This window comes from Macrotis lagotis, chromosome 1 (assembly GCF_037893015.1).
Source record: "Macrotis lagotis isolate mMagLag1 chromosome 1, bilby.v1.9.chrom.fasta, whole genome shotgun sequence".
NCBI lineage: Eukaryota > Metazoa > Chordata > Mammalia > Peramelemorphia > Peramelidae > Macrotis > Macrotis lagotis.
This window is the reverse complement of record NC_133658.1, coordinates 451,085,911-451,098,049: the sequence shown is the minus strand read 5'-3', so window position 1 is coordinate 451,098,049 and position 12,139 is coordinate 451,085,911. Positions and strand designations below refer to the sequence as shown.

The 12,139-nt window shown below is 33.7% G+C and overlaps 1 protein-coding gene across 2 annotated transcripts in view; it reads right to left on the bottom strand.

Moving 5' to 3' along the window:
* The window catches only part of BRF1 (BRF1 general transcription factor IIIB subunit), a 163,742-nt gene that overhangs the window by 76,785 nt on the left and 74,818 nt on the right, over positions 1-12,139 (bottom strand). For both annotated transcript variants that reach the window (XM_074213472.1, XM_074213471.1), the window contains exons 7-8: positions 9,416-9,509; positions 6,764-6,890 (exon numbers count right to left, since the gene is read on the bottom strand). In XM_074213472.1, the coding sequence (XP_074069573.1) occupies positions 6,764-6,890; positions 9,416-9,509 (221 nt within the window). The remainder of the gene's footprint in view (positions 1-6,763; positions 6,891-9,415; positions 9,510-12,139) is intronic.

The window sequence follows — 12,139 nt, the reverse complement described above, 5'->3', positions numbered from 1 at the left end:
CTAGTTTTTAAAAATTTTTTTAAAACTAGTTTTTTATGGAAAAAAAAACACAACTAGACAAACCACTGGTTAATTTGATTTTTTTTAAAAGAAAGAATATGAAATTACCAGTATCCAAAATGAAAAGCATGGAACTCACCATCAAATGAATATGAAATTAAGGCAATAAATGAGCTATTGCCCCCAATTATATGCCAATAAACCTGACAGACTTGGTGAAATAGATGAATAAATATGAAAATACAAAATAAAATAGTTCAGATTAAAAGAAGGGGAAACAGAATAATTAAATAATCCATTTTGGAAAAAGAAAATGAACAACTCATCAATGAGTCCACTGAGAAAAAAAAATCCCAGGAGCAGATAGATTCTCAAGCAAATTCTACCATACGTTTAAAGAATAATTAATTACAATTACAATTAATTACAATTAAAGAATGAATTAATTCTAATTCTTAATATTTGGAAAAATAGGCCAAAAAGGAGCCCTATTAAATTCTTTTTATGATGCTAATATGGTATTGATACTTAAACCAGGAAAAGTGAAAGAGAAAGAAAACTATAGACTAATCTTTCTAATGAATATTGATGCAAAAAAAACTTAAATAAATTACTAGCTGGAGATTAGAACAATATACCACAAGGAGCACACAGTATGTCTAGGTGGGATTTATACTAAGAAAGCTATCAGTATAATTGATTTAAAAAACAAAATTTTTAAAAATCACGACAATCTCAGATAAAAAAAGCTTTTGACAAAATACAACATTCATTCCTATTAAAAACATTAGAAAGCATTGGAATAAATGAAGAATTTCTTAAAATGATTAAGTAGTATTTATTTAAAACTATCAGCAAGCATTTTCTAGAAGCTATTTCCCCATTGATAAATGGACAAAGGAAAAGAATAGGCAGTTTCCAAAAGGGATCAGAGATATCTAGTCATTTGAAAAATTCCATAAAACACTACTGAGTGGAGAAATAGAAATTAAAACAACTCTGTATCATATTGGCTAATGATACAAGTCGGCTAAAGTTACAAGAGGCAATCTGACTACCTTTACAGGGCTAGTGTGTTGAGGGATATGGGTAAAGAGAAAGCTAATGCTGAAGATGAAGGCTAGAAAGTGTCTTCAATGGAGAGCTTTGTCTCAGGTCAAGGGGATGAAAGGAGTGCGAGAAAAACTTGTTTACATGAAAACACTTGAACTTTTGTTCACAAGCAACAGGAATGCTAGAGGGCAAAGTAGAGTTGAGGAGGAGGATGAGAAAATGGTAAAATGCACAAGAGCTTATAGGATCATAGTCCTAGGAGGAATTTAGGGGCCATCAAATCCCCAATTTTTCAGATAAGGAAACAAAGGTACAAAAAACTTAAGTAACATCCTCAAGATCACACAATTAGTAAGGTCTGGGGATGTCCCCTGTCCTAACTCCAAGAACAATACTCTAATGCCTAAATCATGCTGTCTCTCCAGGGTAGATATGCGATAAAACAGAGTGAGAGAGATAAAGATCTCTGTGTGGGGAGATGGAAAAAGAGAGAGATATCATTCATTCATTTTTTAATTGCTATGTATAGAGTGAATAAGTGAAGAGGAGTAATAAAAAATAATATTAAAATATAAGTTCAAGCCAGGTTGTAAAGGACTTCAGATGTCAAATATGAGTAGTTTTTATTAGATCAGAGAAGCAATGGGGTGTCATTGGAATTGTTTCATTAGGGGAGAGTAGCATGACCAACCTTGGTCACCCTGAGAAGGATGCCTTGGAAAGGGGAGAGATTTGAAGAAAGGACAAAAAGGAAGTCTTTGTAACTGAGAGGTATTAGCTATGTGAATAGTGAGACAGGGATTGACCTGAGGGATGTTTAGATATAGTAACATCAAGATTTGGCAACTGGTTGATAACTAGAATAAGAGGACAGAAAAGTCAAGGATGATAAAGTTGTTAATCTACTTTTATCTGATCTGCTCAATGAAATACAAATATTCTTAAAGTTATTTTATTCTTTTTTTCAAATTTAGACAGATTTTTATTTTTTTCCCCAATATATGCAAAAACAAGTTTTAAACTATGACTTTTAAAACCCTGAGTTCCAACTTTTCACCCTTCCTCCCACTGTACTCCACCTCATTGAGAAAGCAAGTTATTTGATATAGGTTAAAAATGTGTAGTCATGAAAAACATTACCAGAATAATCATGTAAAAGTAAACATAAACCCCCCCACCCCAAAAGAGAAACCTCAAGAAAAATAAAGTTTAAAAAATATGCTTCAATCCGTATTTAAAGAGATTATCATAAGTCCTTTAGAGTCCTCTTGAATCACAGCATTGCTGAGAAAAGGCAAGTCATTCATAGCTGATCAACCTATATAACATTGCTATTATTTTGTATATAGTAGTTCCCCACTGCATCTTCTCATGTAATTTTTTTCCTGACAGCAACCTGTTCATCATTTCTTATAATAGAAAAGCATTTCAATTTTATCACATACCACAATTTGTTCAGTCATTCCCCCAAATCTTCAGCTCCCTGTCACCAGAATAAGAGCTGCCATAAATATCCTTAAACATATCGGTCCTTTTCCTTCCTGTTTTTCATCACTCTTGGATTATAGAACTTGCAGTGACATTGCTAGGTTAAAGGTAGCACTTTGGGTATAGTTTCAAATTGTTCTACAGGATTACTGAATCATTTCAAAATTTCTCCAACAGTGTATTAATGTCTCATTTTCCCTATATCCCTTCCAATCATTTGCCATTTTCTCTTTCTATCCTATTAGCGATTCCAATAGGTATAAGATAATACCTCTCAGAATTGTCCCAACCCACATTTCTCCCATTGAGTTAGGCATTTATTTTTTAATGATTTAAACAGATAGCACTGATAATCTCATCTGAAAACTGTTCATATCTTTTGATCATTTATCAATTGGGGAATGGCTCTTATTTTTTATAAATTTGACTCAGTTCTCTATGTTTGAGAAATGAGGTCTTTGATGAAACTTTTTCCAGCAATTTTCCCACAGCTACCATTATTAACTGTATTTTCCTCCATTCTATTCCCCCAACCCCACTTATTCTATTCTCTCTCTCCTTTCATTTTGTCCTTCCTTAGAAGTTTTACATCTAAAATCTTCCTCCCACAAATCTTCCCTCCTCTCACCTTCCACCCATCATATCTCTCCCATCCCTTTCCTTTCTTGCTTTCCTACTAGAATAAGATAGATTTCTATACTCAATTGAGTGTTTTATTTTATTCCCTCTGAACCAATTCCAATAAGACTGACTCCCCCCATCTCCCCCTTCTTCTTCCACTGCATTGCAAAAGGTTTTTCTTGCCACTTTTATATGAAATAACTTACCCCATTCTACCTCTGCTTTTCCTTTTCTCTCAGTACATTTTCTCTCACCCATTAACTCCATCTTTTTAATATATTATACTTTCAAATTCAACTTCTGTGTTATATCTATATATGCTCCATCTAACTGTCTTAATAAATGAGGAAGTTTATATGACTTATCAGGATCATCTTCCCAAGCAGGAATATAATCAGTTCAACATCATTAAGTTCCTTATGATTTGCCTTTCCTGTTTACCTTTTTATGCTCAATTAAGTCTTGTATTTGAAGATCAAATTTTTTGTTCAGCTCTGGTTGTTTTATCTGAAAAGTTTGAGAGTCTCTGGTTTCACTGAATGTCCATCTTTCCCCCTGAAACAGTATGCTGAGTTTTGCCGAGTGGCTGATTTTTTGGTTGTAATCCAAGTTCGTTTACTTTTTGGAATATCATATTCCAAGCTCTATGATCCCTAAATCTTGGACAGACAGGATAATATGTGCTTCCATATTTGAAATGTTTCTTTCTTGGTTGCTTACAATGTTTTTTCCTTGATTTGGGAGCTCTGAAATTTGGCTATAATATTCCTGGCAGTTTTCATTTTGGAAGTTTTTTCAGGTGACTTCTTTGTTTTTTGTTTTTTGTTTTAGATTTTGCAAGGTAATGGGGTTAAGTGGCTTGCCCAAGGCCACATGGCTAGGTAATTATTAAATATCTGAGGTCGGATTTGAACCCAGGTACTCCTGACTCCAAGGCCGGTGCTCTATTCACTGTACCACCTAGCCGCTCCCAGGTGAATTCTTTACACTTCTATTTTACCCTCTGCTTCTAGAATTTCAGGGCAGTTTTCCTTGATAATTTCTTTTTTCTTTTTTAGGTTTTTTTTTTCCAAGGCAATGGGGTTAAGTGGCTTGCCCAAGGGCACACAGCTAGGTAATTATTAAATGTCTGAGGCTGGATTTGAACTCAGGTACTCCTGACTCCAGGGATGGTGCTCTATCTATTCTGCCACCTAGCTGCCCCTCTTTAATAATTTCTTGAAAGATGTATAGGTTTTTTTTTTTAGTCACAGCTTTCAGGTATTCCAATAATTTTAAAATTATTTCTTCTGGATCTGTTTTTCAGGTCAGTTACTATTCCAATGAGATATTTTACATTTTCCTTTAGTTCTTTAATCTTTTGGTTTTATTTGTTTCTTGATTTCTCAGAAAGTCATCTGCTCCCCTTTGCTCCATTTTCTATTTTAAGGAGTTTTCTTCACTGAGCTTTTGTATTCCATTTCCATTTGGCTGATTCTGCTGTTTAAGGCATTCTTCTCCTCATTGGCTTTTTGGACCTCTTTTTTATTTGGTCTAGTCTGACTTTTAAGGTGCTATTTTCTTTAGTTTTTTATCTCCTTCACCATGTTGCTGATTCAGTTTTCATAATTTTCCTACATCCCTCTCATTTCTCTTCCCAATTTTTCCTCTGCCTCTCTTGATTTTCCAAATCCTTTTTGAGCTCTTCCCTGGCCTGAAATCAATTCAGATTTTTTAGGGGGGTTTGGGATGTAAAAGCTTTGACTTTGTTATATTCTTCTGAGTGTATATTTGAACTTCCACAAGACCATAGTAACTATCTGTGGTAGTTTATCTTTTTCTGTTTTTACTCATTTCCCTAGTTTATGATTTATTTTTAATTCTTTATTAAGGTAGAGCTCTGCTTTCAGGGTGGAAGATGCACTGCCTCAAGTTTTTCAGGGTTTTTGCACCAGTTTTCAGAGATACTTCCAGGGATCTGCAGGTTTTCAATTCTTTCAAGGTCTTACAAGAGGTTATGACTACTTTCTTGAGTGGGTAACCATGAGAACTCTTTTCTGCCCTAGAACTGTGAGGAAAGGTGCCTGCTCTGCTGCAGCAGTAAGCTCTGTTGGGCTTCTCCTTTTTCTGAGACTGGGACCCAAGATCGAAATATGAGCAAAGCAACAGAGTCCTACCTCAGGGGCAGCAAAGAGACCCCTGTTAATATCCTTACAACCCCCTTACCATCTAAGGGTTGAGAACTTAGGAAGCAGCTGCTGCTGCTGATTTGGTGGCTCCTGAGGCCTTTCCTTGGTCTGTTGGGGTGTTGCTGAGGTCAGCACTAGACTATGTTCCATTCTTACCCTGATGCAACAGAATTTTCCTGCTAACCTTCCAAGGTGTCCTTGGCAATCCCTGGGCTAAGAGGTCTAGAAATCACCAGACTGACACTGACTCAGTCACCCAGCAGGGTGGAGGATGAACTGTCCCAAGCTATTAGGTCCTTTCTAACTCTGGTACAGTAGACCCATCCTTTCAATCTTCCAAGTTATAGTGGGCTGGAAAATTGTTTTACTCAGTCTTTTGTGGGCTCTGCCCCGCTAGAATTTAAAGATATTTGGAGTCAGTCAGGATTGGGGGAGAGCTTGGGAAGTCCCTGCCTTTACTCCAATATCTTGGCTCCATCTCAAGCTATTTTATTAAGTGATATATACTATAAAATAATTTTCAGCCTAAAATACTCAAAGAAATTTGAAAAGGTGATAATAACAACAATATATACATACAGCACATATATATACATGCATATAATAATAACAATTAACATTTATATAGCTCTCTAATATTTACATTTATTTCATTTTATCCTCACAACAATTAAAAGAGGCAGGTGCTATTTTTATCATCTATTTTACAGATGTAGAGACTGAGGTAGACAAGTTAAATGATTTGCCCAGGGTCACATAGCCAATGTTTTGAAGTCATATCTGATTCCAGACTCAGCATCTTATCGACTGTGCCACACATCTTACAGTTCTGTTAAGCATATTCAGTAATTTAGGTAAGAATACCAAGCAGTTATTTGTTCTTTAAAAAGAGTTGGGTTTTTTTTAATTGGCAGTAATACTGACATTTTTTCATGAAAGGCAACAATAGAAGGTCAAAGCCAGAACAACTTGCTAGATAATAACAAAGATGATGATAATGACGGATCATATTTATGTATGACATTAAAATTTACAAAGCATTACAAATGTGAGATTCCTTACAAAAAATGTGTATTATTATCCTTACTACACAAATTAAAAAATTACCTAGTATGTGTCAAAGTCATCCTTCACAAAATGAAAAGATAAAGGAAAAGATCATTTTGATCATTAAAGTTATAATGGTCTGCCAGAAAAAGAATGAGAAAGATGAAAATGTGAATGTGTCTTTGTTGGCAAGATTCTGTTCTTCCAAATTATATTAAAATTGTATTTGATTATTACTCTAGATACATTATCAATTCTAGTATAATAAATTAAAAGCACTTTGAAAGATTAAAATGATATTATTTAGGTATTATTGTTATTATTATTTTGCATATTTTTTTAATTTAAATAATTAAATAACATGGAGGATATGACTTTTATTTTACCTGCTTTATCTTTAACTTTCTTTGCCCAGCTGTGAAAGAAGGTGGGTCACATTCGCCTTCTAAATCAATCTTCATAAATTCATCTATGGTCAGCTGACTGGTAGGTGTATCCTCAAATTCTGTTAGCCTAAAAACATTCAAAGTGAAACTGAAACCTGTTTCCCCTTGGAAAATAACATTTTAAAGTTATTGCCAAATTTCATGAATGATGGACAAAGATATACTGCACAATATTACCTGTAATGATTTATATGAGAAGTGAAATAAAAGCTATGATATTAGAACTCCTGACTCAAAAAAAACCCCAAACTTTTTCTTTAACAAGAATGAGAGACCATCATAGATAGATATTCAAGTGCTTCATTAGTCTTCTCAAAAGACTCAAAGAATCCAGAGCTTTTATTTCTTCTTTGACCAGTACACTGATGGATAACTTATAATAGATATATGAAAAAAGTCTTAACAAGATTTATAGGGGATGGAAGGGTGAAGTACCCAGCTTATTAAAATAATGAATTTACCAAAAAAAATCCATATGAAAAAGCTAAAATTTACAAGGGACTCAATAAAATAAATAACATTTTCCTTATACAAATTTGCATCCCTCAACATTTGTCTCTGACATATCCTGCCAAACTGGTATTATACAAAGTCATAACTAAGAAAAGAATGTAACCTTCTTTCACACAAGAGCCCCCAAACAGAGGACAGAGACCCCAAGTAAAATCCTAGAAGAGAAACCAGACTGACAATTTCTCTGACAAAACCAGTATCTCTGCCTTACTAATAGTGCATTATGAAGCTGTAGATATGACTAAGAAACAGCAATACTCTGTTAAAATAAGATCATATTTAGTCAATTTATTTAGATTTATATTATTGAAAGATGTTTGATTTTAATAATTAATGATGCCATAATGATGCAATTTCAAAGAAAAATATCAGCCAAGTTTTAAAAATTCATAACAAATACAACAGTAAATATAGGTTCTCAAGTGATTCAACTGTCACATTTATTTGTCAGAGAAAGTAACATTTTTATTTTATATTAAATAAGAATGACTCCTATAATGATTTCTATTCAAAATAGACCCCCAAACTCATAAGTCTCTCCAGTGAGATGATTATGCATTCAATTTTTACTGTGTTCTATTTCTTCAAAACATACATTAGTTTCCTTGACTTACCCTTACTTCATAGTAGATTAGACTCATTATGCCCTATTTGACTACAAAATGTCAAGCTGAAAAGAGAGATGATTTCAGTTAAAGAATGTCTCTTTATGTTAAAGATTAATGGCTAAATGATCTTTTTATGTTTGTTTCCTGCTATTGGGAATTAAATAAGACTTTGAAGATTTTTATCTCACTAAAGACTTATGTGGGAAATACTTTCCTATGATCATAAGTTAATAAGGAAATTAACTTGGAATTTAAACAGAAAGAACAAGAGACATCATAAACAACTAAAAAAATCAGCAACTATAATTCAGTAAGATGTCGTCTAGCTCAAAAATGTTATAATCCCACAGAAGATGACCTTACTATAATGGTATACAAGATAATTGATGAAATATACTTTGAAGCCAAATGTAAGTAATGGCAAAGAATATACTGAAGACCACCACTCAAAGGGCTCATTGTCTCCAGTCCTATTTTGTCAACATTCTGATTAATCACCTAAATGACAGCTTGGATGCATGGTTTTCAAATTAGTCAGTGACATGAGCTGGAAGATTATCACACCCCCCCCCCCCCATCAAAAACAAATCTTAAAGATGGGACAAATGGACCTAGTCTAACATACAGTTTAACAAGGATATGTGAAAATCCTGTTGGGGCGGCTAGGTGGCGTAGTAGATAAAGCACTGGCCTTGGAGTCAAGAGTACCTGGGTTCAAATCCGGTCTCAGGCACTTAATAATTACCTAGCTGTGTGGCCTTGGGCAAGCCACTTAACCCCATTTGCCTTGCAAAAAACCTAAAAAAAAAAAAAATCCTGCAATTTAGCTTTTTTTATATAAAGTAACTGAAAAAGTATAAGGTAGATATAGATATAGAAACCCAAAGATCTGAGTAAACAACATGGTCAGTATGAACATGTTTGTTGAATGCATTTTTTAAATAAAAGGTATAGTAAGAATAAGAAAAGTTGATCTCACTGTATTATGCCTGACTTAAATCATATCTGGAAAATGATACTGTGTTCTTTTCCAGTTGCCATTTTTAAATACAAGTTAAATTGGATCCTCAGCAGAAGTGACCTGAAGTCAATCCTATAAAGGTCAGCTGAAGGTGCTAAGAAAATTTAGCCTAAAGAGATTTTCATGCCAGGCTCTTTTTGTTATCACCTCTTATCCCTTCATGATAAGTTTAGACTCATTTCAACCTCTCTCAATGTTTTATTATAGTTTTCTTGTTTCTAAATATATGTCTGCATCTTGTATCCTCAATTTAACTGTAATCAACCAATAAGCTTTTACTGGGAAGCAAATGCACTTTTTCCATCCTGTATCTTTGAGTATAAAGAACTCAAGATAAGTAGCATGGAGAATGAACATTATGAAAAAAAAATCTTTTCTCTGTCAAACTTCCCATACATAAAATACTCTGAAATACATTAAATTACATATGCAAATTCAAGTCATACCTACCTCTTCCTTAATGTGGATTCACAAACTTTAACCACTCGGATAACCTCTTTAACAGTTCGCCGGAAATCATGCATTCTTGCTGCAACTAGAAGTGCTATAAAATGAACAAGGAAAATCTTTATAAAATGATATAGCCAATAAGAAATTAAGAAATATTGTGGCTAATAATGCAATGTCTTAATAGACTGAATGGAAGACAGAATACTAAACAGGAATTAAGTGATGAAAGAGAGCATAATGGTTGATTTTTAGTCAGGAAAAATAGTTTGAATTCTGACCCAGACACTGTACTAGCTGTGTGATCTTGAGCAAGTCATTTGAGGTGCAGGTTCTTCATTTGCAAAAATGAGAATAGCATTTAACTAATGGAATTTTGAGGATCAAAGGAACCAATATATGTAAAGCACTTTGCAATCTTTAAAGTGCTATATAAATATTAACTATTATTATTATAAACCCTGGGAAGAAGCAGATATACACAGCCTAAACAGGATGGCCAAAATCAATTCTTTCCTTGAAATTTTGCTTCCAAATTCAAAACATAAAATTATAGATTTCAGGGTTGAAAGTGTCTTCAGATACTATCTAATCTAACCATTACATTTTTTTTCTTTTTTTTTTTTGCAAGGCAATGGGGTTAAGCGGCTTGCCCAAGGCCACACAGCTAGGTAATTATTAAGTGTCTGAGGCTGGATTTGAACTCAGGCACTCCTGACTCCAGGCCCAGTACTCTATTCACTGCACCACCTAGCCACCTCCTAACCATTACATTTTTATAGAAAAAGAAACCAAAAATTGGAAAATAAAAGGAGACTTGGCCAAGATCACACAGATAGAAAGTAAACAAGATGGGATTCAAATTCAAGTTCTCTAATAATAAATCCATTATTATTCTATTAATAGAATCCTCAGTAATTTATTCTTTCAATAAACACCAAAGCATAAATTTCTATTCAATACCTCTATTCAATTCAATATCTCTGAGTCCCCAAAAATACTACAATAACCTACCCTCTTTGGATCTCACACACAGCACTATTATGATTACAATTTTTTTTTGGTTTTTAATCTTAACCTTTGATTAGACTCAATTGGGATAAGGGTCAAGATTAAAACTTTTCTAAACTTATGTAATTTAGACAAAATTGTCTCCCTTAATAGAGTCAAGCCATTTTAGATACATAATGTTTGTCAAATATAATTTATATTACAAACATATTTTATAAAACTTGAGTTAAAAGGAATTTCATCTTAATAATTCATGGCACCTAGTACAAAATCTGGAGATATCCTAGAATACTAAAAAACCTACCTAATTGAGTACTATGATAATGGCCTGGAAAAGAACTGTCAAACATGGGCCCATGAGACCCACAATACTCCAAAGGAGATTAAAGTTTAAATGGGAAATATTTTATAAAACAAATAAAAACATAATAGGACATAATTAATATTAATATATCCAATCCTCAATATTTCAGCATTTAACTTTTGAGACTTTCAAGCATGATTTTATTAGTAACCTCATTTTCACTTTAGAGAAAAAAATATGTTCAAGTGTATGGAGTGGCTGGTATCCTACTAGGCACTTCATTGATCTTGTTCATCCTACTATTGTAAAGAGTTCCCCATGCAATCATAGCTCATTTTTTGCCTTTAAAATTCAAGTTTTGTGCTGCTGTTATGCCCCAAAGCATAATGCAAATCTTTTGGCCTCTAAGACCAAGCATGCAAAATTAGTGATGCAGCTTTAGTTAGAAAATCAAGCAGCTACTGGCCAGGTGAGCCTTAAGGATCTCAAATGGCACAGAAAGCAGACATTATTGACAAACCATCTTTCACTATTTCTAATTTCAATTTCATTTTCATCTTTCGCTATTTCCAATGCCATCTACCATCCATGAAGGACATAATCTTGGCATCTTCCAATAGGAGCAACTTAAGTTCCAGTAACCTCTCCCTTGGTTTCCAGAGGGCAGTCAAGGTACAAAAGTTTTTATCAGTATAGTGTACAGTACAAAGTCCTCATACCATCACCTGGCATAGTAGAAATAAAGATTCAGATGAAATTGATTAATTTTTTTTATGGTTTTTGCAAGGCAATTGGGTTAAGTAGACTTGCCCAAGGCCACACAGCTAGGTCATTATTAAGTGTCTGAGGCTGAATTTGAACTCAGGTACTCCAGACTCCAGGACTGGTGCTCTATTCACTGCGCCACCTAGCCACCCAAAACTGAGTTAGTTTTAAAGAATTTTATTTGCGGAGAAATACTTAAGGCATTGTAGATTTTATATATTAAGAAAAGTGACTAGAGTTTGAAATCGATTTTTTTTACGTGAGATGTTTGTACAATAGATTACAGAATTCTAATCACAGGAATTACTAGCAAGAAATAAATCTTATCAAATTTATTTTGCATACTATATTTTATGGGCTGTTTCATTGTTACAGTGTTAGGGGAAATACACATTTTATTAATACTTTATAGAGAATTGTATGGGAGGGAATGTATTTTCAGCAATATCGAGGGAAAGATTACAGTTTTTGGTGATCATAGGAATCTATCTCCCAATTTTTCATTGGTTTATTTTATCATCATTCTTATTTTTGACTTTCATAACATTTTCTAGGAATGCTATTCCTGTGAAAAATTGAGTTTTGATCATATGTGGTTTTTTCCTAAGTTAATATGAAGCCGACAAGGGGCTTATTCTTATGTACAA